Source organism: Panthera pardus, unplaced genomic scaffold (assembly GCF_024362965.1).
Source record: "Panthera pardus isolate Hobbes unplaced genomic scaffold, ASM2436296v1 HiC_scaffold_16, whole genome shotgun sequence".
NCBI classification, from domain to species: domain Eukaryota; kingdom Metazoa; phylum Chordata; class Mammalia; order Carnivora; family Felidae; genus Panthera; species Panthera pardus.
In genome coordinates this window covers 131,796,791-131,819,509 of record NW_026526721.1, presented here as the reverse complement: position 1 = coordinate 131,819,509, position 22,719 = coordinate 131,796,791, and the positions used below count along the sequence as shown (strand labels likewise).

The following is a 22,719-nucleotide window of genomic DNA, read 5'->3' as shown; positions in this document are numbered from 1 at the left end:
GGTGGGAATACTGAAACTCTCTCATGCACCCCCATCTTTTGTCCTCCGTCTGCACCCCACTCATCCTCCTTGAGCCCTCTCATCCCTCCTCATATAATGCATACGTATTCTGCAAATGCTTTGCATGAAAATTGTTGGCTTTTAATGTCACCTTACACTGAGTTTCCTCAATGACCTCAATTTATTTTTATTTTATTTTATTTTTTTTAATGTTTATTTATTTTTGAGACAGAGAGAGAGCATGAACAGGGGAGGGGCAGAGAGAGAGGGAGACACAGAACCTGAAACGGGCTCCAGGCTCTGAGCTGTCAGCACAGAGCCCGACGCGGGGCTCGAACTCATGGACCGTGAGATTATGACCTGAGCCGAAGTCGGCCGCTTAACCGACTGAGCCACCCAGGTGCCCCAATGACCTCAATTTAATAAAATGATTTCTTCAATTCAGAAACAAAGCACTCAGCTTCATTTATATTCCACCTAAACTCAATCCCTCCCTCCAATCCTATGCTAACTCTACCTTTGGTGAGTCGTCCCATGGTTCCTCTGGATGTGGTCTGTTTCATTGCAGTGGGCTAATAAACCTGACTTTGTGAGACTACAGGTTTGTTCCTGACAGCCATGAGCTGGTTGGTCTGGGACAGGCCTAGGCCCTTGGCACTCCTTCGCGTGGTCTGTCTGCACAAGCAGAAAGACCTGGGCTTTTCACAAAGCAGCTGACTTCCACCAGGGCACAAGCAAAAGCTACAAGGCTTTCTTAAGACTTTGGCCTGGAACTGTGTTACTTGTGCCATTATTCTCTTGGTTAAAGTGAGTGCCAGGGCCAACCCAAATTCAGTGTGAGAGAGGACTGTGCAGGTCCATGACCGTCAGGAGGCGTGGTTTCATTGAGGGCCGTCTTTGGAGGTCAGCTTCCACAGCTGTCCTTTTTCCTCATGGCAGTTCCCATCTCGAAGCTTCATCTGCCTCAGACCCTGCTATTCTGCTGATCGCATCCACTTTTTGCAAACTGTCAGGGCTCTTTTGCCATCTTCTCAGTCCTTTCCACATCCCTCTGTGGCCCTCAGAAGTTTCTGGCTGCATTCTCCACACTGTCCTGGCATGTCCAGGGCTTCACAGGCCCCTCTGCCTGGACTTCTCCCTCAGACATTGTAGTGCTACCACCAGATGCCGTGTTGGATATGGCTTCTCCTCTAGGTCTACGCTATGGGGAGCCAGCCCCCCCCCTTCTGCCACGGGATTCCCAAAACCAGGCTGACCTACCCACCTACCTCCTGAGGAAGTGGATGCCACTGATTCAAGGAATGAAGGGCTGTGGGAAAACAAGAAAAAAATACGGAAGAGAAAATGGCTAAACTCTAAATAGAGTAGTATAACCTTTTAAAGAAAGCTCCATCAGTGAGGCTGTTCTGTTTTAGGTAGCTATTAATGTTGAATATCAGTATTGCTGTGATCTGAGTTTAAGGTAATGATAATGATAAGGTTTGGCTAGCCCTTAAGAGCTTTCACACACATAATTTTATTTCATCTTTACAGCAACCTTTGAAAGGAGTGATTATTGTTATTCCTATGATAAGGAAACAGGCTTAGGGAAATCAAGTGACTTCCAAAATCACATATTGTGTGGTTTTATCTTGAAGGGACAATTTTATTTTATTTTTTAATTTAATCTTTTACTTTACTTTTTTATGTTTATTTTTGAGAGAGAGAGTACCGAAGCAGGCTCTGAGGTGTCAGCAGAGAGCCCGATGTGGGGCTCGAACTCACAAACCGTGAGACCATGACCTGAACCAAACTCGGATGCTTCACCAACTGAGCCACTGAGGCGCCCCATTGAAGGGACAATTTTCAAAGAGAAAAGATTTGAAAGAGAACAAATGGAACTGTGATTTTGACATGAGGATTTCTGGAATTTTCCATTTTGATGATCTCACAAAATGCTTGGCTTAAGATTTAGAGAAAAAAATCAGTGTTACCTAAAGAACAGTGACAGAGTATGAGGAACAGCAGTGATGAAGTGATAAAGAAATAGATCGTAAAGCTTCTATTTAATTCGACATCCATTGAATCCCTACCATGTGCCATTCATTTTGCCCACCCTGTATGTGGCAAGATAGGAGCTTCTAGGTTGCTTATCTGAGAAGTCATGAGATGAAACTTCTACCCTGGAACACCTACTGGGGTCTCCACACCAACTTTGGGCTGAGATTTGACTCAATGAGATTGATAATAAAGAGGATGCAGGTGAGATGGTGTTTTTCAAGTTGCAAGAGAGTATGAGGGGAGGCTGTTTTAGGCACAGAGGAAGAATCCGGGCTCTGAGGGACAGCCACGGAAGGGGTAAATCTAGCTCCTCAGCAATGATAACACGTGGCAGCATGCTTGGCCATGTGCAATTGAGGCTGCTCCTCAAATTTCTGACAATATGGAACTAAACGGAACAGGAGATTGCTCTCATAAGAGCCAGCAGACATGGGAGAAAAAGGGCTCACCAGAGACTTTGTCTTTGGGGTCTTTGAAAATTGCTTCCCACTGGCTCTTTTAATACACCTTGATCCTTCCTGTAAACCAGGGCATAGTGAACACTTTATATTCATTATTTTTAAAAAGCCAATTATACTCATAAAACAATAAATAAAGACAGACTCCATTTTATTTTTATTTTTTAAATGTTTATGTACTTTTGAAGGAGAGAGAAGGCATGAGTGGGTGAGGGGCAGGGAGAGAGGGGGGACACAGAGTCCAAAGCAGGCTCCAGGCTCTGAGCTGTCAGACCAAGGTGGGGCTCAAACTCACAAGCCTTGAGGTCATGATCTGAGCTGAAGTCAGACACTTAACTGACTGAGTCACCCAGGTGCCCCAAGCCATACTCCATTTTAAATACAAATAGACCACTATGGCTGGAGAGAGGTCACCAACAAAAACAATGGTAGTATATATGGCCGATGTCAGATGTCAGAGAAATGACTGCCTGTGTTCTCTTCTGGAATTTTTATGGTTTCAGGTCTCATGTTTAGGTCTTTAATCCATTTGAGTTCATTTTTGTGTATGGTGTTAGAAGGCAGTTCAGCTTCATTCTTTTGCATGTAACTGTCCAGTTTTCCCAGAACCGTTTGTTGACGAGACTGTTTTTCCCCCAATGTGTATTCTTGTCTCCTTTGTCATGGACTTATTGACCATATAATTGTGGATTATACGTTCCTGTTCCATTGATCTGTGTGTCTGTTTTTGTGCCAGTACCATACAGTTTTGATTACTACAGCTTTGTAGTACATCTTGAAATCTGGAATTGTGATACCTCCAGTTTTGTTCTTTCTCAAGATTGCTTTGGTTATTCAGGGTCTTTGGTGGTACCATACAAATTTTAGTATTGTTTGTTATAGTTTTGTGAAAAAATGCTGTTGGTATTTTGAGAGGGATTGCATTGAATCTGTAGATTGCCCTGGGGATAGTGTGGCCATTTAAAAAATATTAATTCTTCCAGTCTATAAGCATGGAGTATCTTTCCATTTGTGTCATCTCCAATTTCTTTCATCAGTGTTGTATAGTCTTCAGAGTACACGTTTTTCACCTTTTTGGTTAAGTTTATTCCCAGGTATTTTATTCTTTTTGGTGCAATTGGAAATGGAGTGGTGGGGAGCCTGGGTGTCTCAGTCGGTTAAGCATCGACTCTTGATTTAGGCTCAAGTCATGATCTCCCAGTTCATGAGATTGAGCCCCATGTTGGGCTATGTGCTGACAGTGCAAAGCCTACTTGGGATTCTCTCTCTCTCTCTCTCTCTCTCTCTCTCTCTCTCTGTCTCTCAAAAAAAAAAAATTAAAAAATAAAATGATTAAAAAAAGTAAATGGAGGATTCTTAACCTCTCTTTCTGCTATTTCATTATTACTGTATAGAAACGCTACTGATTTCTGGGAATATATTGTAGTTTTCTTTTTCTTTTCTCTCTAAATGTGTTTATGGTTGTATACCGGGACTAACAAGTTTGATCTATTTGAATATAAACCATGTCAGCTTTCTTTGACAGTGTGACTCAGCTTGGGCTAATAGGTTTGAGGATGATCCAGAGAAAAGTAGAACAAATTGGCTATTTATGGAGCCAACTACTAATATAAATGGAAATGCGTTTAGCACATGTTCTTTCCAAGAATCTCCCAGACTGACTGAAATAGGGCAGGAATAAAAATGGAAAATTACTTTAGAAGGTCATTTGCATATTGGATGCTACCGCTTACCAGTTGCCTTGGGTTTGTGGAGTTCCTAATTCAAGAACCATTCAGTTTTAAAAATGCAATTCAAACTGATACATAAAGGGGGAATTGTAGAAGAAATTTGGAGTCTATATGAAAGACAAAAAAAAGTAATGAGCTATATATTTAAATTGGCTTCAATTCAAAGTATGTCTTTGAATTTGCAAACCACAGGCCTCTTCCAGAGAATTCCTTCACCAATAAAGTGAAATATAGTTACAACTGTAATCTGGAAATAAGGTTATACACGCTTTTAGGGTGAATACAATGGTAAAGGGAGGGGAGGAACATAGAAGATGAGACCAGAAGAACACTGCTACAAAGTAGAATTCTCTAGGGCAGTTATAAATTTGTCCAGAATTCCCCATGGAAACAAATGGTCATCTGGATAATTATGCCCCAATAATTCAATCACTGTGGATACACTCCTTTTGCTAACTGAACCCTTGGACTAGTGGTTCTTTTTTTTTTTTTTTTTTTTAATTTTTTTTTTTTTCAACGTTTTTTATTTATTTTTTTGGGACAGAGAGAGACAGAGCATGAACGGGGGAGGGGCAGAGAGAGAGGGAGACACAGAATCGGAAACAGGCTCCAGGCTCCGAGCCATCAGCCCAGAGCCTGACGCGGGGCTCGAACTCACGGGCCGCGAGATCGTGACCTGGCTGAAGTCGGACGCTCAACCGACTGCGCCACCCAGGCGCCCCTGGACTAGTGGTTCTTAAAGTAGACCAGCAGCAACAGCACCTTGAAATCTAAGAAATGTAAACCCCCACCCAGCTTCGAAGACATTCTGAGTCAGAAACAGAAATCTGTGTTTTGACGAACCCTCTGGGTGATCTGGAGCATGCTAAGTCTGGTGCATGCCAAATCTACTTACTCCACATTCATAGGTTTTTAGTTTTAGGCATCTAAGAGAGAAAACTTGGCCCATTTTATTTTTTTCCTGTCCAGATCTGTGAGATTTTCTAGCCTCCAGATCTGTGAGAAAACACATTTGTTTGCTGAAGCTACCCAATCTGTGGTGTTATGTTAGGGCAGCCCTAGCGAACAAATACACTGGGTTCATGCATTTTTCAGGCAGTGTGTGGAGAATCCCAGACTGTAGTTGATGGTATGTCAGCATCTTCCTCTCTGAAGTCTATTTTTTAGGGGTTGATGACATTTATTTCCTGAAGCTAGAGCTGGGCTGAGCTGGTTCTTTTGTCGCGGGCCAGGTGGTATCACTGACATGGGAAGAGTCTGGCACATCATAGAGAGAGCCTGGGGGAGGCAGGTGGGAGCCAAGGCCCTCACAAAGGCACCAATTCAGAGAGGGACCTCTGGAACCTCACATTTAAAGACCAGCCTAGGGGCACCTGGGTGGCTCAGTCGGTTAAGTGTCCGACTTCAGCTCAGGTCACGATCTCACGGTCCATGAGTTCGAGCCCCGCGTCGGGCTCTGTGCTAACAGCTCAGAGCCTGGAGCCTGCTTCCGATTCTATGTCTCCCTCTCTCTCTGACCCACCCCCGTTCATGCTCTGTCTCTCTCTGTTTCAAAAATAAATAAACTTAAAAAAAAAAAAATTAAAGACCAGCCTATGCGCAAGTTGCCTTACATGTGTCATTTCACTTAAAGCTGACTCCTCTGCAGCTGCAAACTCATGATTCCCTTGGCAATAGAAAAGTCTGTTCTGAAACATCACAACGGAATTCTTGATCCAGTATGAATCACTCTTTTTTTTTTTAAATGTTTTTTAATTTATGTTTTTTGAGAGAGAGAGAAAGAGAGCACAAGCAGGGAGAGGCAAAAGGAGGGGGACAGAGGATCCAACGTGGGCTCTGTGCTAACAGCAGCTGGATGTGGGGCTCGAACTCATGAACCATGAGATCATGACCTGAGCCAAAGTAGGATGCTCAACATAGGTGCCCCGGTGTGAATTACTCTTAAGGTTTTGGATATACTGCAGTGTAGTTTATCTGTCTTGTGTATACCATCCAAACCATTTCATTAACCAATTTGACACTTGGAAGGCCTGCTGTGTATCTGAGTTGACACTTAGGGGAATAAAGGGATCAAGCAGTCATGAGCCTTGTGCTCAAGTGATTAACAACTTACTCAGAAATAAAATACAGCTAAGTCGCATATTATAAGGTTGAACACACAGACTAGATCTATACTCGTATTTGCATATATACATACCCACATAAGTATTCTTATTTCTGAGTAGTTTAGACTGCTCCTATTATGTGGCAGCATTGTGTAAGGCAGTTTAGAAGGCTATATCAAATCCATACTGTTAAAGAGGAGACCTCTCTCCCCATACTTCCACTCTGGGCCATCCCCTTCTAAATTTATGTCTCCATGTTTTTTAGAAGGAAAGGAGTTATCGGTCTGGTTGGTCAGAACCCAGGACATGGATTGGGCCATTTTGCCCATGGGCAGCGTCACTCCACCTTAAAGATCAGCTTTGTGGGAGAGCCACCTGTCCTTCTGTACATGGGGTCAGGAGGCTTCCTAGGGGCTGCTCACCCAGGTGTGTGGCCTCTGTTGCATCTTCTTCATTCTTGTTCCTGTGGCGGCGGCAGGGCGGGGGGGGGGGGTTGGTGGCGGGTGGAGGAGGGAAAGCAGAAGCTCAAAGAAGGGCTGGCCATCACAATTCTTTGGGGGAGGAAGCAGGCCATCCTCTGTGGCTTGCAGGCCTAGCCAACACCTTCCAACTCAGCCTTTGCCAGACTCTGTCTGGGTTGTTATGACAAGTGATAAAGTGTTCCCATTTGGCTGCTGTAAGGCTTGCGTGGAGGCCCCTCCTCAGGAGTCCTGAAGGGAAAAAGCGGAATCCTGAGACGTGGGTATTTCTAGCCCAAGGAAACTCTAGGTTAATCACTTCTACTTCATAGAGATAACATCAAGGAATATTATCTTTATTGAACTCCTGAAGAGTTTCCCCACAGTGAGTGGCAGAGTCAGGATTTGAACTGGCTAATGGCTTCAAAGCCATGCTTAAACTGTGGCTGTTGACCCCACGCACACTGCCTTCAAGTGCCAAGAATGAAGATCCAAGATTGTGCTAGGGAAGTTCCTGGGGGCTGGGGGGTAGAACACATTCCTCCTGGCAAACTCTTCGTGGAGAGGAAACATTTGAACTTGAGAAAACTGGGAGCATTTGGACATGAAGGGGTGGGAGTATAGAAGAACAGGTATTCTGGAATTGACTGTCAGGCCAGGGAGAACACAAGGCAAACTGTCCCTGCTAGCAATTCCCAGCCTGAGTGGGAGCTGGAATGCACTGAGCACATATAAAATATCCCCCATCCAGTCATTGTAGAGTCATTCCCATTTGGAAGTGACCTTCTGCTATTCCAGGCTGTCAGAATCTGCCAGCATCTGTCACCTAGGCTCAGCCCATTCTGTTTCCCTCTGAGGACTCTGGACAAGAGGCCCTGTTGGTGGCCCCTGGAAAGGCCATGTTCATGCCCACTCTAAGCCCTGGGCCAGAGTAGTTTCCCTCACCCACCTGCCCTCTCCCTGTGGTGTCTGGGCCCGGGGCTGAATAGTACAGTGTAAAGAATCCACGCTTTGGGGCATGCAGCCAGCTTTGTGTTCTAGCTCTGCGGCCTTGGGCAGATTACCTCAATTGCCTTTATCAGCCCTGGTTTCTTCATGTGTCACATGGAGATAGTAACACCTACCTCATGGAGTTGCTGTGAGGCTTTCAAAAAATGTACAAGTACATATGTACAAGTGCAATAGATGTTTAGTGAACAGTGGCTGATGTTGGTATTTCCATCCCGTAAGGTCAGAATTGCCTCAGACTCTTTCATGAACCCCCCCTTCAGGACTAAAGGCAAACTTTTCTCTTACCTTCCTAATTTCTTACCTTTTACTTCCCTTCATGAGGCTCTCTTGATTAATTATATCTCTCCGTTATTCTTGATTACGATGAATAATATAATAACATGGACCTTTTATTATACATGCTTCTTGTCTGTCTTGAGACTCCCACTAGAAGTTAAGTCCCTGGGGGCTAGAAATTTCTTACATTTGATTCACACTGAATCCCCAACTCCTAGATCTTTGCCTGGAGCACAGTAGGAACTGGGTAAATATTTGTTGAATGAATGAATGAGTCCTCTGACCTCTCTCTTACCTTCCCGAATCATTCTTTCTCTGTTTCCATCTTCTCCAGTTTAGCCTTTTGCCTCCACTTCCTGGGGACATGCATGTGTTTGTGAAACATCACAGTTATATTGGGTAACTCTGTATATAAGGAAACAGGTAATCACATAATCCATGATAACTCGATGGAAAATTTTTTCTCTCTAGTGCTTAAAAAAAAAAGTCACCTGTTCTTATCCAAGATTGTATAGCTATATATTTGGCCTTGCAGGCCACCCTTTCTCTGTGGGCTGAGTATTTTTAAAGCACTTTAAGACTAAGGAGTGGAGTAATATGGAACGCTGTGGCTCCCAGTTTATGCAGTTTGTTCCATGATAGCCTACAGGACGGAGAACCTCCTGGTTACAGGAATTACACGGACCCCAAAGCAGCATGGACTGCAGTCCCCGTGTATGTCCTTTGTGTCATAGCGTATTGTTTCCTAGAAGTCTGTAATTCTAAAAGGCTCCTCAGCGGCTTCCGATTATTGTTTATCTTGGCCAATATCTCCCTTCCCACGATGCCATGGGAGGATGCATCATTATATGTGACACAGGCAGTGCCCTTTCCCACCCTTTACCTCAGAGCCTTGGTCAGCATCTGCCTATCGATGTGTTAGGAATGGTCCTGTTCTAGGGCCTTGCCAAACAACACAGCCACATGCCATAGAAAGGTATGATTGCTACCTCCAGCTGGACAGAGACTAGATCATTTGAAAATGATGCTTTGTCTTTACCTTGAACCAAATCAAATTGTGAGGGCAGCCCTTCCTCTGTACTCCATCTAATCTCCTAGAAGATAAGAAGAACCACTGTCTCTAAGTGGGGCTGTGCTGGATGTGATGTGATGAGGCAGTGGGGTTTAGGTAAGGGGGAGGCAGGGGAACTGGGGTGGTAATGTTCTTCCAATAAATATGTAAAAATAAAATTTTGCAATGAACACATGGTAAGTTCAAACAGTGGTTAACTAGAAACATGCATTTGGACTGGCTAGAAGAGAATGAAGTGAATTCAACTAAGTTTCTGGGGTTCACCCTAGGGGAAATCTGGGGTAAACTCACCGCCTGACCTTCAAAAGTGGGGCTAAGATCTGTTATGTTCTTTGGTGGCTTTATTCTTTTGAGTTCATACCTTTCTGTCGTCCTTGAAATAAGTAACACCAGGAAACTGGCTTTGCTTGGGAATCAGGATGTTTTCCCTCCTTACAGGTTTCAGTTCAAGAACCATCACTCCTCGGTTGTCGTAAACCATTGGAAGATCTCCTCTGAAGTCTCCAGCCCTCCCTAACTTCCTACCATAAAAGATTTCCTGTCCTCCCTACCAAGAGTGTGCTTTCGCATCTTCAGAGCTGAACGATTCTTGGACTCACAGCATTTCTAGGTCCAGTTCCAGGTAAAGATGAAGTTGATTGATGTTCCCTTGGAGAACAAGTCCAGGCCTGGGAGCGCTGATGACCTCTGGCTCAGTGTACCAGCACGAGGGTTCAGGTCCAGTCTTGCTGGTAATCACTCCACCTGCCAGTGACCCGATGTCTGCTGCTGTCACCAGAGCCTCCCATAAGCCTTAGTTTTCTTCTCTGTAAAATAGGAATTACAAGTCTTATCTCATTGTTGTTCACTGCATGAACAACAAATGGGGGAAAATGATAAAAAAAAGATTTTATAAAAAAATAAAGCCCTACATTGTAATTATTTATCTAGCACATCAGTAATGTATTTATTGTATAGAACCTAGATAAGAAGAAAAGGGGGAATCAAATAAGAATTAAATAAAAATGGGTTTGAGAGTCAAATACTTTGAGAGGTAAGAGCAAGTAAAATGGTTTCTTTACTACAGGACACGCCAGTGGCTTTAGTATACTTATATATATTGTAAATTTCCAAGAGGAGCATAAAGTAGACAGTGTTTCTCAATTTATGGGAACTCCTCTACCTTGTAAAAATGGAATATCTCTTACAGTGGGAGCACCTCTAGCACAGTTTGAGAAACACTGAATTGGGTAAGATTATTGTTGTTATTGTGATTGCATCCAGGTAGTTCGAGGCCAACTCAGTGCAAATCTCTTCCCTGAAAGTGAGGACAGCAAGCTCCCTGCCCTGGGATTAGAACTGCAGATTCAAGGCCTTGGTGAGTCTAATTCGTCTAATTAGACTTACTCGTTCTTCTGGTTCTCTGCTGGGTCTTTCTGTTGCATCTCGAGGCTCCATGGGTTCTGGCTCTGATTTCAGCTTGAGTTGTCAGAGGACAGGGAGCTGTGAGGAGGGACTTTCCCTGGGCCTCTCAGTTGCCCTGTCTTATCTCTCTCCTGCTGGTGCAGCTGCCAGCAGGAGGTGGCCAGGGCCTTAGCATAACTGAATCATCGTTAATTCCAGGCCAGAACATGCTCAGAGATCTGTTCTCTGGCAGGACCAATCAAAATGTTCTATCTGTTCCTCTCAGCACGTCGGCAGGGACTTGTTGGATCTCATACATGGAGAAAATACACCTTTTATTCCCCCCCTTCCTTCCTTCCTTACTCCTAAGATTGCCAAGACTCTGATTCTGCTAAAAAATATATCTTTTAAGTTACAAATTAAGTTACACTCATTGCAAAAATTTCCAATACAAATATGTATAAGAGTAAAGAGGGAATTTCCCTCCATCTCTTATCCTACATACTGCCATCCCCAAGTGTGAAATGTGTATTATTTTAGATCTTTCTCTCTGCACATATACGTAATTGATAAATAGATTTGCTTGTTTGTTCAGATGTTTGGTCAGATGCACTGTACCTTTGCAGTTTTAGTCAGCAATATTCTCTGGACAGCCTTCCACGTCCATGCATAAATGTAAACTATCTTTGCCTCATTTTTTTAAAGTCAAGCTTATTGCAGGAAAGTTCACATAAAACTCACCCTTTTTAAGAGTACGGTTTGACGTGTTTTGACAAAGGAGGCAAACAACCACTCCAGTCAAGATAAAGAACATCCCCCATCACCACCAAAAGTTCCCTTTGTAGCTGATTCTCACGACCGTTAACTCTTGGTCACCACTGATCTGTTCTCCATCCGGTAGTGTTGCCTTTTCCAGAATGCCTTATAGATGGAGTTATGCAGTATGTAGCCTTTTGTGGTGTTGGCTTTAGCATAATGCATTTGAGATTCATCCCGATGACTTGTTTCTGCCGTGTAGTATTGTATTACACACAACTGGTTACACCAGTAGATGGCCATTTGGGTTGTTTCTAGTTTTTCATTATTACAAAGAAAGTAGTTATGAACATTCACGTACAAGTCTTTGGGTGGATATACGGTTTCATTTCTATGAGTAGAATTGTTGTGTGGTAGAGTAAGTGCATATTTAACTTTAAAGGAAACTGCCAAACTGTTTTCCCAAGCGGTTGCACCATTCTGCATTCCCAGTAGCAATGTGTGAGAGTTCCAGCAGCTCCACATCCTTACTAACACTTGGAAATGTCTGTCTTTTTAAACTTAGCCATTCTAGTAGTATGTAGTGGCGTTTCATTAAGGTTTTAGTTTACATTTCTCTAATGACTAATGATGTTGAATATCTTTTCATGTGCTCATTTGCCATTCACGTATCTCCTTTGGTGAAGTATCTATTTACACCTTTTGCCCTTTTCTTTTAATTGGCTTGCTTTATTATTTTTGACTTGTAAAGTTCTTTAGATATTCTGAATATGCGTCCTTTATCATATATGTGTTTTGCAAATATTTACTTATCGTCTTTGGCTTGTCTTTTCTTTTTTAGAGAGGTTTTTTTTTTTTTTAATGTTTATTTATTTTTGAGAGAGAGAGAGAGAGAAACAGAGTGCAAGCAGGGGAGGGGCAGAGAGAGAGGAAGACAAAGAATCTGAAGCAGGCTCTAGGCTCTGAGCTGTCAGCACAGAACCCAGCGTGGGGCTCAAACCCACAAACTGCAAGATCATGACCTGAGCAGAAATCAGACATTCAGTCAACTGAGCCACCCAGGCACCCTGCCCTGCCTTTTCTTTTCTTCTTTATTGTTTGTTTATTTTTGAGAGAGGGAGAGAGAGCACGTTTATGAGTGGGGCATGGGAAGAGAGGATCTGAAGCAGGCTCTGTGCTGACAGCAGAGAGCCCGATGCAGGGCTCAAACTCATGGACCACGAGATTATGGCCTGAGCCAAAGTCAGACGCTTAACTGACTGAGCCACCCAGGTACCCAGGTGCTCATTTTGGCTCGTCATTTCAATTTAACATTGGTTTTCATAGAGCAGAAGTTTAAAATTTTTGATCAAGTCCAGTTTAACATTTTTCTTAAATGCTTCATGCATTTTATGTCCTAATATTTAAAACACTTTTTTTCATAGAACCCAAGGGTCAAATGGTGATTACCAGGGGCTGGAGAAGATGGGGGAAATGGAGAGACATTGGTCAGAGGGTACAAAGTTTCAGTTATATAGGATGAATAATAACATATAGCATGGGGGTTACGGTTACCAATACTGTTTTGGTGCAGTGGAAATTTCTAAGAGAGTAGTTTTTAAGTGTTTTCACTAGAAAAAAGGTAACTATATGAGTTGACAGATATGTTCATTGTCTTGACTGCAGTAATCATTTCACAAAATATATGTGTACCAAAACATGCTGTATATCTTAAATATATGCCATTTTTATTTAAGAAAAAAATTTTAATTTGAAGAGAAATCTTTGCCTAGCCCAAGGTCACTAAGATTTTCTTGTGTTTTCTTCTAGAAGTTTAATGATTTTCTCTCTTAAGTCTATGGTCCATTTTGAGATAATTTTTATGTATGGGGTAAAGTAAGAGTTAAGAATAATTTTTGTTTGTTCTGCATACGGAAGACTGATTTTTCTTACCATTTCTTCCCAAATATTGCTGATTTTTCCAGCAATATTTGTTGCAAAGACTACTTTCTTCTTTGTAATGACTGTATAATGTTTCACTGAAGAGAAGTCCTATGATTTATTCAACCAATCTCATATTCATTGAAAGTTAGGCTGTTTCAGACCTGAGGCTGTAACGAACATCCTTGCACCTCAACCCCTGGGCAGTTGAATGAGTATTTCTGTGGAATACTGAATCAAACGACACATGTGTATGTCATGTGTTGATGAGTACCATCAGATTGCCTATCTGTATACCATACATTCCTACCTACGAGGCCTGTGAGAGAAAGCTCTAGCTTTGACTGGCTTTGTTGGTATAAGCCTTTCACAAATCTCAAATAATTTCCTTCTAGGTAATCTAATAGCCTGTGTTATTAGATTCTGAAAGATTGAGAGCCCTTCCAGGAGAGTTTGAAGAAAGATAACTTCTCAGTCAGTTAGGGTAACCCTATAAGAAATAGACTCATAAAATACACAGTACATGGGAAATGGAAATTTACAAAGAGCTGTTTCATAACTATTGGGGCTTATAAATACCTCTGTGCTGGGGCCTCCCCAGAGGGTAGAGGTGACTCGCCCCCCAGTGGCCTGAATGTGTATATGCAGCCTCTCCTATGCAGGCTCTAATTCTGCGTGGCTGGCTGTCCACATTCCCTCTCACTTTCTCCCCATACTTACCAAAGTCCTTTCTTGTACCAGGCCTGGGCCAGCCAGCTACTGTCTGTGCAAAGGCACAAAGGGGTGCTGGGTAATGCAGTTTGTTTAGTGTGGCTGGAGCATAAAACTATGCCATTTTCTTTCTTTTCTTTTCTTTTCTTTTCTTTTCTTTTCATCCTGTGGTGGTGTGATTTGATCAAATTAACTGACATTGTTGAGGATTAGGTGGCAAGGACTGTCCTGGGGTACACAGAGCTATGGGACCATCCTCTATCTCTGGAGACATTAACACAAGTTAAATAGCAATGCAAGGTGGTTTAGAAGCAGCTCAAAAACAATAGCAGGCGTTGCAGGCATGACATATTGACCCACTTTATGCCAACAGCAGTGGTGAGAACTGTGTGCTGAGAGAAGGAAGAAATCACTCTTGCTTCACAGGAGGGATCTGAGCTAGATGGTGAAAGTTCAGATTCTGGCAGCAGGTTACTCAAGAGTTACCTTCTTCCCAGGTAGCACGTTCTCCAAAGACCGCTGCTGGCACTATAGGTTTCAAAAGTTAACAAGAACAAGTCTGAGAATTTCCTAGTGGGGTTTAGCCAACAATCACAGATCCTTCTGTTAAATAGTTTGGGAATAGCTAAATGGGGGTACCATGAAGCTGTCCTGTTAAAAATTTTTAAGTTTGGGTCACCTGGGTGGCTCAGTCAGTTAAGCGTCCGACTTCGGCTGAGGTCATGATCTCAGGGTTCATAAGTTTGAGCCCCATTTTGGGCTCTGTGCTGACAGCTCAGAGCCTGGAGCCTGCTTCAGATTCTGTGTCTCCCTCTCTCTGCCCCATCCCTGCTTGTACTCTGTCTCTCTCTGTCTCTCTCAAATATAAAATAAAACATAAAAAATAAAATAAAAAAATTTTAAGTTTATTTATTTATTTTGAGAGAGAGAGAGAGCACGTGCACAAGTTGGGAAGGGGCAGAGAGAATCCCAAGCAGGCTCTGCATCACCAGCTCAGAGCCTGATGTGGGGCTTGAACCCACAAACTATGAGATCATGACGTGAGCTGAAATTACCTGACTTAACTGACTGAGCCACCCAGGCACCCCGTCCTGTTAATTTTGAATATAACCTAAGTATATTCTTCAAGCTTTCAAAAGATTTCCTTATAAGCCCCTTATCAGTTACCTATGACCGTACAATAAATCATTCTAAAACAACAGCCATTTTATATGCTCATGAATCCATATTCTGGGCTGGGTTCATTTGGGCTGTTCTTCAGCTGTGACTGCCATCGTCATCTGGTGACCCACATGGTCTGGCTTCCCTCACGTGGCTGTTGCCTCATCTGAGATGGCCAGACAGGGGCTGGCTGCTTCCCCCTCCCTGCTGCTATGCGATGGTTCAGACTCTCCTATGTGGTAGCTTTATGGGGCAGCTTCTAGAAGGCAAAGGCAGAGCTGCCGGGCCCATTAGGGCCTCAGCCTGGAAGTGGTACAGTGTCACTTCTGCCACACTGTACTAGTCAAAGCCAATGACAAGCCCAGCCCAGTTGAATGGGGGTGGAAACAGACTCCAGCTCTTGCCGGGGAGAGTGGCTCACGTGCACAGGGACGGGACGGATTTTCAGTGGCCATCATCACCCCCAGTCCACCACAGCTCCCTGCATTTCATTTTTGCTGTCTGCATACACAGATTTTACCTCATCTGTGATCCATCCGTGTTACCTCATTTAACCTTTCCGGCATACCTTTAAAGGAAACACCGCCTCCATTTTATGATGAGAAAACTGAGGCTCAGAGATGGCAAACACTCGGCTGCTGTCACAGCAGAGCTGGGAGGCGGACGAGACTGGTGCGAAAGCCGGGGAGCCTTGCCTTACGCTCTGCCTCCCCCAGAGATGAGGAAAGGTGCTCTTCCCCAAGGACGCCCACCCCAGAGGCCAGGAACTCCCAAACCACTCCCAAACAAACTCCCACGGGGCCCCGGGAGTACGTTATGTGCATTAAAGCCAACTGGGCAACTCTGTAGATCATTATTTTAATAATCTAAGGATCTCTGTAACAGGCTTCATAAACTCATAAGGGGTATTCATTTAAGGACGCAGCACTTTTTACTTGGATTTTGCCAAAGATCAAGTCATTGATGCTCTTTCTCCAAGTGTAATTTGATAATCATTCACTTTCTGTCTTTTCACTTATTTTGCTGTGGATGAGATAGAAGGGTGCTGCTTCTGCAGGGAGAACAAACACTTTCTCCTGGAGAAAGCTGTTTGAGAAAATCCACCTCCCCCGTTTTATTGGACGATTAAAGAAAAATAATCCAAGGTCAACTTTGCATTTGTCACCGAGCGGGTAAAAGTGTCACAGGCTGACAGCAGAGGGATTTGTGTCTGTGGAAATTCAGTGATTCTGTGGTGCTGTTGGACACCTCCGTTCCGAGCAGGCAGCTGCTGGGGGGTAATTGGGGATCTGACTGCCTTTGAGGACTGCTTCTAGTGAACGTTTGAGACTCAACTGCCTTTTCACCGCCTCTTCAGTAGCCACTCACCTCAGTCTCCAAAACAGAAGTTCTGACATAGTATTTTAATGTGGGCATTTGATTCAGTGCGGGAGATAAATATAACCCTGTGTAGTACGGAGAAGGTTTAATGGGAAATGGTTGGCATTCTTTCTTGGTAAAGGCATGGGGAAAGGAGAGGGAGACAGGAGAGAGAGGGAGAGGGGGAGGGGGAGGGGGGGAGAGAGAGGCGCAAACAGCAGTGAGGAAGACAAAGGCAGAGATAAGCAAGGCTTCCCGAGCAGCCTTGCCCAGAGAACTTGACACTTGCCAGACCCCAGCCAGCATGGTTGTCCTGAATCCAGTGACTTTGGGAATCTATCTGCAGCTTTTCTTCCGCTTTATCGTGTCTCAGCCTACTTTCATCAACAGCGTCCTCCCAATTTCAGCAGGTAAATGATGACCACACTTTCCTCTCTTCCATCCATTGGGGGCAGGGTGGGGGGGAGGGTGGAAGATTATTTTGCAGCGTGTCCTGATATTTTCCCCCTTCTGCTCTCGGTGGAAGGAGGCTGGAGGGAGACAGCCACCCCAGCAGCTTCCTGTCACCCGAGCTGTCTCAGAAGCTCGCTCCGTCCTTGTTCCAAGTGGCCCCCACCCAGCTGCTCAAAGCCAGAGACCCTTTTAAAAAATGGTTTCTGCCTCTCCCACTTCTCCCCACTTGCTGCGTGGTTTCACTTTGGGAATCGTGGGGAGCTTAAAAGAGACACAGAGGAGAGCATGGAAGGGAGAAGTGAGCCCCAGACATTTCTGTGAACACATCCCCAACCCCTTCTGAAGGGGGCTTGACTCAAGGGGGATGTCGTGGAGCAAATACGCCTCCGCTGAGCTCTTCCCTTCCTGTCCCAGCAGGGAAAGGGGAATCCAGTGATTCGCCCGTGGGCAGGGAGCCTTGCAGCCTCAGGACTAGGTCTCCCATTTTTCCAGCCCTGGCTGCTTTCCTGTTGTGCCTTCTTCCCGCGGTGAGACTTCTGCCCAAATAGGGCAGCTGGAGGTCGTGGGAGACGGGAGATTTCTGAGGGGATGTGGAGGGTTCCAGAGTGCCCCTGGCCTGGCCTAGAGTGGACTGTGTCTGTCAGAGGTAGGGCTGGGTGATTTGAGGAAGAGGGCTTTTTAAGCTGACCTGCCAAACTTCTCTGAGGGCAGCAGGCACCAGATTGCCCTCGTCCTGTCTGACCCAGAGCAGGGGAAGTATTGTGTTACTGGCATGGCCTATTTAAACCTTTCTGAGGAAACTCAAATGTTTCCGGAGGGCTTGAGGGAGCCAGGCAGACCCCCCAGTTTTGCTGCCTGTCCCGTTATAGCCCCCCTCAATTCACCTCAGCCGCCCCTGGCTTCCCCCCTCTCCCCCAGCAGAGGCGGTTTCAGTCATGCCCTCCAACTTGAATCTCACAAATACTTTCACGCAGGCAGACATTTCATTCTCACTGCCTTTGCTGAAAACACAGGCTCTCAGAGACGACATGTCTCAGAATCCAGACCCCAGCCCCTCTCTGTTCATAAAATCAGTTCAGCAACGTGTTGTGCGGCCAGGCCTGCCCGCATCTGTGGGCCCTGAGGGAAGGGCTCGGAGAAGGGCACAGGGTAATTATGAAAATGGGAGAAGCTGAAGGAGAGGACAGGGGAACTTGTTGGGAGGTGAAGAGTAGGGAGGGTAGGAAAGGTGGGTGGTTGTGTCACCACGCCTGTATGACAATATGCCCCCACAAATTCCAGCTGGGAGCGCCACACTTCTGGGAGCTGGTGGCTCATGATCCTTCTATTTAAGGGGGGGCAGCTGGATAGTTCATTTGGTCTGATCCAGTGAGTTCTTAACCTTATTTAGGTAATAGAGTCCTTTGAGAATCTGCTGAAGGCTCCAGACTTAAGGAAACTCTGGCTTCTGGTTCTAGCCCTGCCTCTGATGGGCTCTGACTTCTGGGAGACAGTCGGCATTCGACTGTAAGCATCATGTGGGCAGGGACTGTCTTGTATGTTATCATTGGTTCCCCAGGGTCAGAGCAGGCCTTGGCACATGGTAGGTGCACAATAAATATTTGATGAATGAGTGAGTGAATGGAGGAATAATAATTCTTCTCATCTGTAGATTGGGGCTTGCCTTCATTTTATATCATTTAATTTAGATAGACTCAGATGGCTACTAGGTTCTGAAAACTAGAGAGAAAAGAACCTCTGATTTTTTGTTTTTTAACTCCTTGCCCTAGAGACACTGCTGGTGCAGTGTAGACATCTTTTAGGTAGGACATTGTATAGATTGTAGCAGTCAAGGTAACAACAGGAAAAAGAAGCACTTCAGATGGTTCAGATGAAGATTTGAACGAAGGGACCACTTTCAGAGGTGTGAGTGGGGTTAAGGGAGCCAACAGGGAAAGTTGAGGAATTAGTAACTCGGGAAGTCTTTACCACGCTTTTGCTTAAAAAGGCAAGAGGAAGGGGCGCCTGGGTGGCTCAGTCGGTTGAGCGTCCGACTTCAGCTCAGGTCACAATCTCACGGTTCGTGAGTTTGAGCCCCGCGTCAGGCTCTGGGCTGATGGCTCGGAGCCTGGAGCCTGCTTCCGATTCTGTGTCTCCCTCTCTCTCTGCCCCTCCCCCATTCATGCTCTGTCTCTCTCTGTCTCAAAAATAAATAAACATTAAAAAAAAATTTTAAAAAAAAGGCAAGAGGAAGAGGGGCACCTGGGTGGCTCAGTCAGTTGAGTGTCCACCGTCGGCTCAGGTCATGATCTCATGGTTTGTGAGTTCAAGCCCCACATAGGGCTGTCTGCTCTCAGCCTGTCAATGCAGAGCCCACTTCGGATCATCTGTCCCCTTCTCTCTGCCCCCTTCCCACCCCCCTGCTTGCGCTCTCCCCAAAATCAATAAATATTAAAAAGAAAAGAAAAGAAAAAGGAAAGGCAAGAGGAAGAAATAGGGAAATTGATCCTAAGAAGATTTGGAACCTTGGAGGAGGGGCCATTGAACAGGAGCTATGACCACAGAAGGACCCAAAGCAGGGAGAAAATAGACAAGAAGTACCCCAACTTCTCTCTACTCCAATCTAGCTACCTCTTTTTTTTGTTATTTTATTTTATTTATTTTTGAAGGAGAGAGAGAGAGAGAGAGAGAGAGTGTGTGTGTGTGTGTGTGTGTGTGTGTGTGTGTGAGTGGGGGAGGGGCAGAGAGAGAGAAGGAGACACAGAATCTGAAGCAGGCTCCAGGCTCTGCGCTGTCAGCACAGAGCCTGACGCGGGGCTTGAACTATGAGCTGTGAAATCATGACCTGAACCGCAGTCAGATGCTTAACTGCCTGAGCCACCCAGGTGCCTCAGCTCCTCTTGCAGTGCCTGCCATTGGCCAAACCCAGCCTGAAGCTAGGGGGCAGGGGGAGCCTCTGGATACATTCTATGGCAATTAGCTTCTGGGGCACAGAGTGAGAGGGAGGGGTGGGAACGTGGAATAGCTAGCTCATACATCCACTGGCACTTCCTGATGAATTTCTAATTTTTTTTGATGCTTATTTTTGAGAGAGAGAATGAGTGGGGGAGGGGCAGAGAGAGGGGCACAGAATCTGAAGCAGGCTCCAGGCTCTGAGCTGTCAGCACAGAGCCCGACACGGTGCTCAAATCCGTGAGAGATTTGAATCATGACCTGAGCTGAAGTCAGACGCTCAACTGACTGAGCCACCCAGGCACCCCTGCCTGATGAATTTCTAAATCCAGATCTTCTGGTTGTGAATGTGGTCCTTAGACATTTGGTAAAACAATGGAAGGGGCCACCTGGTTGGCTCAGTGAGTTGAGCATCAGACTCTTGATCTCAGGGTTGCAAGTTCAAGCCCCGGGTTATACTCCATGTTGGGCGTGAAGCCTACTTAAAAAACAAACAAACAAACAAACAATGGGAGTGCACCTAGGGAGAATCACTAAGGTAACAGTTCAATAGAGCAAAAAATATCTGCTTTCACCTGTAGAGTCTCTTGGCCTTGTTCCCACAATTAGTCACCATGGCTTCTTCATAACACAGTTCAGAAATAAACTTCTGCCCTGAAATGAGAACTGTTCTTTGACACAGGATCACTTTAATCCTTTGAAAATATTTTCCAATAATTTGGTGTAAAATATTCTATATTCAGAATCTTATAGATTCTTACTCTTCTGAGGAAGACAAGCCCTATGCTCGTAGACACAAGGGCCACCCACCATACCTTAGTGAGCACCTACTATGTGCCTAGCACTGGGCTAAGTGGTACAGAGGACACAGAGACAAGTCGGATGCTGCCTCTGCTCTGGGGGAATTTGTGAACATCCACTGTTGAAACACAGGCAGCATGTGCTAAATGGCCCAGCAAGGGTGTGATGGAGAAAGAACTCTTACAGGCCTGTTGGGCAGTACTTTCCTTCAAAGCTGAGCCAGCCCTTCACTGTCTCCAGGAAGGACTGTATTCCCACAACTCCAGACACAGCACCAACTATCTAGACCAGAGAGACGCTTACTACCTAGCAAACTCCACTGCCGGGTCCCAGAGGAGAACCACAGAAGGGCGCAAAAAGCCTCAAAGAGGCCAGAATTGATGACAGAACGCCCAGTGTTAAAGCACATGCATTTGATACACAGAAAACTAGTTCTGACTCTTCCTCCAAGTCTATTAATTGTCGCTTTGGATACCGTTCGAGCAGGCTTAGATAGCAAGCTTCTGGAAGGGTGGTGTGGCACATTAGGTTGGGGAGGGTGAGTTCATGCTTACGATGGACACCATGACAACAACAAAAAAAGCTGACCAAAGTGATTACAAGAAAAATGGCCAATCAGCAGGGAATAGTTCTGAGATCAAAAAGAATAGCAGACCGGAATTATTTCTAGAGCCCCTGTTCTGTAGGTAACCCCTGAGGGCACCATTGACTTATGACACATTAACTGTTTCTCACTATTATGAGCATGAATGGCCCAGTGAAGACTGAATTGTGTACACTTAATTTTGTTTAAAAAGGCAGATAAGTGTCAGGTATGTTTTAGAATGATTTCTCTTGAACATGGCCTTAAAATTTTAAGTGTCAGGAGCCGTAATTTTGGGATATTGTGTTAACTATCGCTGAGTAATAAAGCATCCTAACACTCAGTGGCTTACATAACAATCATTTATCACTGAAGTTCACGTGTTTGTGGGCCAACCAAGGTCAGCTGATCTAGCCTGGGTTTGGCAGGCCCTGGCTGGGCTCGCTATGGGTCTGTGGATTGACTCAGCTCCAATATCCATTCACAGATATAGCTCAGTGGTTGTACAATTTCTAGAATGTGGTGGCACAGACCCAAGGACAATATTTATAGAAGGGCAGACCTTGCACACACTTCGATTTATGTAATTCTCATAGCACCTCTGGGATGGGTGTGGCGAGACTCCCAGTTTTCAGCCGAGGAGGTGAAGGTTCAGAGAGGTTAAGTGACTTCCTCAAGATCACACAGCTGGTATAAAATAAGAGAGCTGGAGACGGGAATCCCATCCTCTGACTTTAAGTCCAGGGATTTTACTAACTTAGATCGATGTCCATGGACAAATAGTGATAGTAGCTTTTAAAGTCCTGCAGACTACCCTCCTACCCTCCAGAAACTCTCCTCTAGATTCTTTATTCTCCATTCCCTCCTACTTTCTCCTCAGCATATCAATGCCTAAAGGTCTTAGCAAAAGATTAAAGATTATTTTATAGTAAAGTGTGTAGGGCCTACCTACCTTACTCTCTCCTTTGAAGGTATTTGCATTTTGTTTGTTTGTTTGTTTGTTTGTTTTTAAATTCTACTTAGTTAACGTACAGCGCAGTATTGGTTTCAGGAGTAGAATTCAGTGATTCATCACTTACGTGTAATACCCAGTGCTCATCACAACAAGTACCCTCCTTGGGGCACCTGGGTGGCTCAGTCGGTTGAGCATCTGACTTCAGCTCAGGTCATGATCTCACGGTTCGTGGGTTCGAGCTCCGCCTCAGGCTCTGTGCTGACCGCTTGCTCGGAGCCTGGAGCCTGCTTCGGGTTCTGTGTCTTCTTCTCTCTCTGCCCCTCCTCCGCTCACGCTTTGTCTCACTCACTCTGTTTCTCAAAAATAAATAAATGTAAAAAACAAAACAAAAATTTAACAAGTACCCTCCTTAATAGCCACCACCCATCTAGCCCACGGCCCCTCTACCTCCCTCCATCAACCCTCAGTTTGTTCTCTATCTTTAAGAGTCTCTTGTGGTTTGTTTCCCTCTCTCTTTTTTCCCCCTTCCATATATTCATCTGTTTTGCTTCTTAAA

At 44.8% G+C, this 22,719-nt stretch overlaps 2 protein-coding genes across 5 annotated transcripts in view; both read left to right on the top strand.

Moving 5' to 3' along the window:
- HACL1 (2-hydroxyacyl-CoA lyase 1) overlaps window positions 1–22,719 on the top strand; it is a 93,298-nt gene that overhangs the window by 48,585 nt on the left and 21,994 nt on the right. The window contains exons 19-20 of one of the 3 annotated variants that reach the window (XR_002076433.2): window positions 9,589–9,772; window positions 10,414–10,507. The gene's annotated coding sequence lies outside the window, so the exon portion shown is untranslated. Of the gene's footprint in view, window positions 1–1,704; window positions 3,781–9,588; window positions 9,773–10,413; window positions 10,508–22,719 lie in introns of those variants that run through there. The other 2 variants (XR_002076434.2, XR_008422595.1) reach the window with 2 other exon arrangements.
- The window catches only part of COLQ (collagen like tail subunit of asymmetric acetylcholinesterase), a 76,850-nt gene continuing 70,775 nt past the window's right edge, over window positions 16,645–22,719 (top strand). Inside the window, exon 1 of one of the 2 annotated variants that reach the window (XM_053903824.1) lies at window positions 16,645–16,850. In XM_053903824.1, the coding sequence (XP_053759799.1) occupies window positions 16,745–16,850 (106 nt within the window). In that variant the 5' untranslated portion in view covers window positions 16,645–16,744. The remainder of the gene's footprint in view (window positions 16,851–22,719) is intronic. The other variant, XM_053903826.1, reaches the window with a different exon arrangement.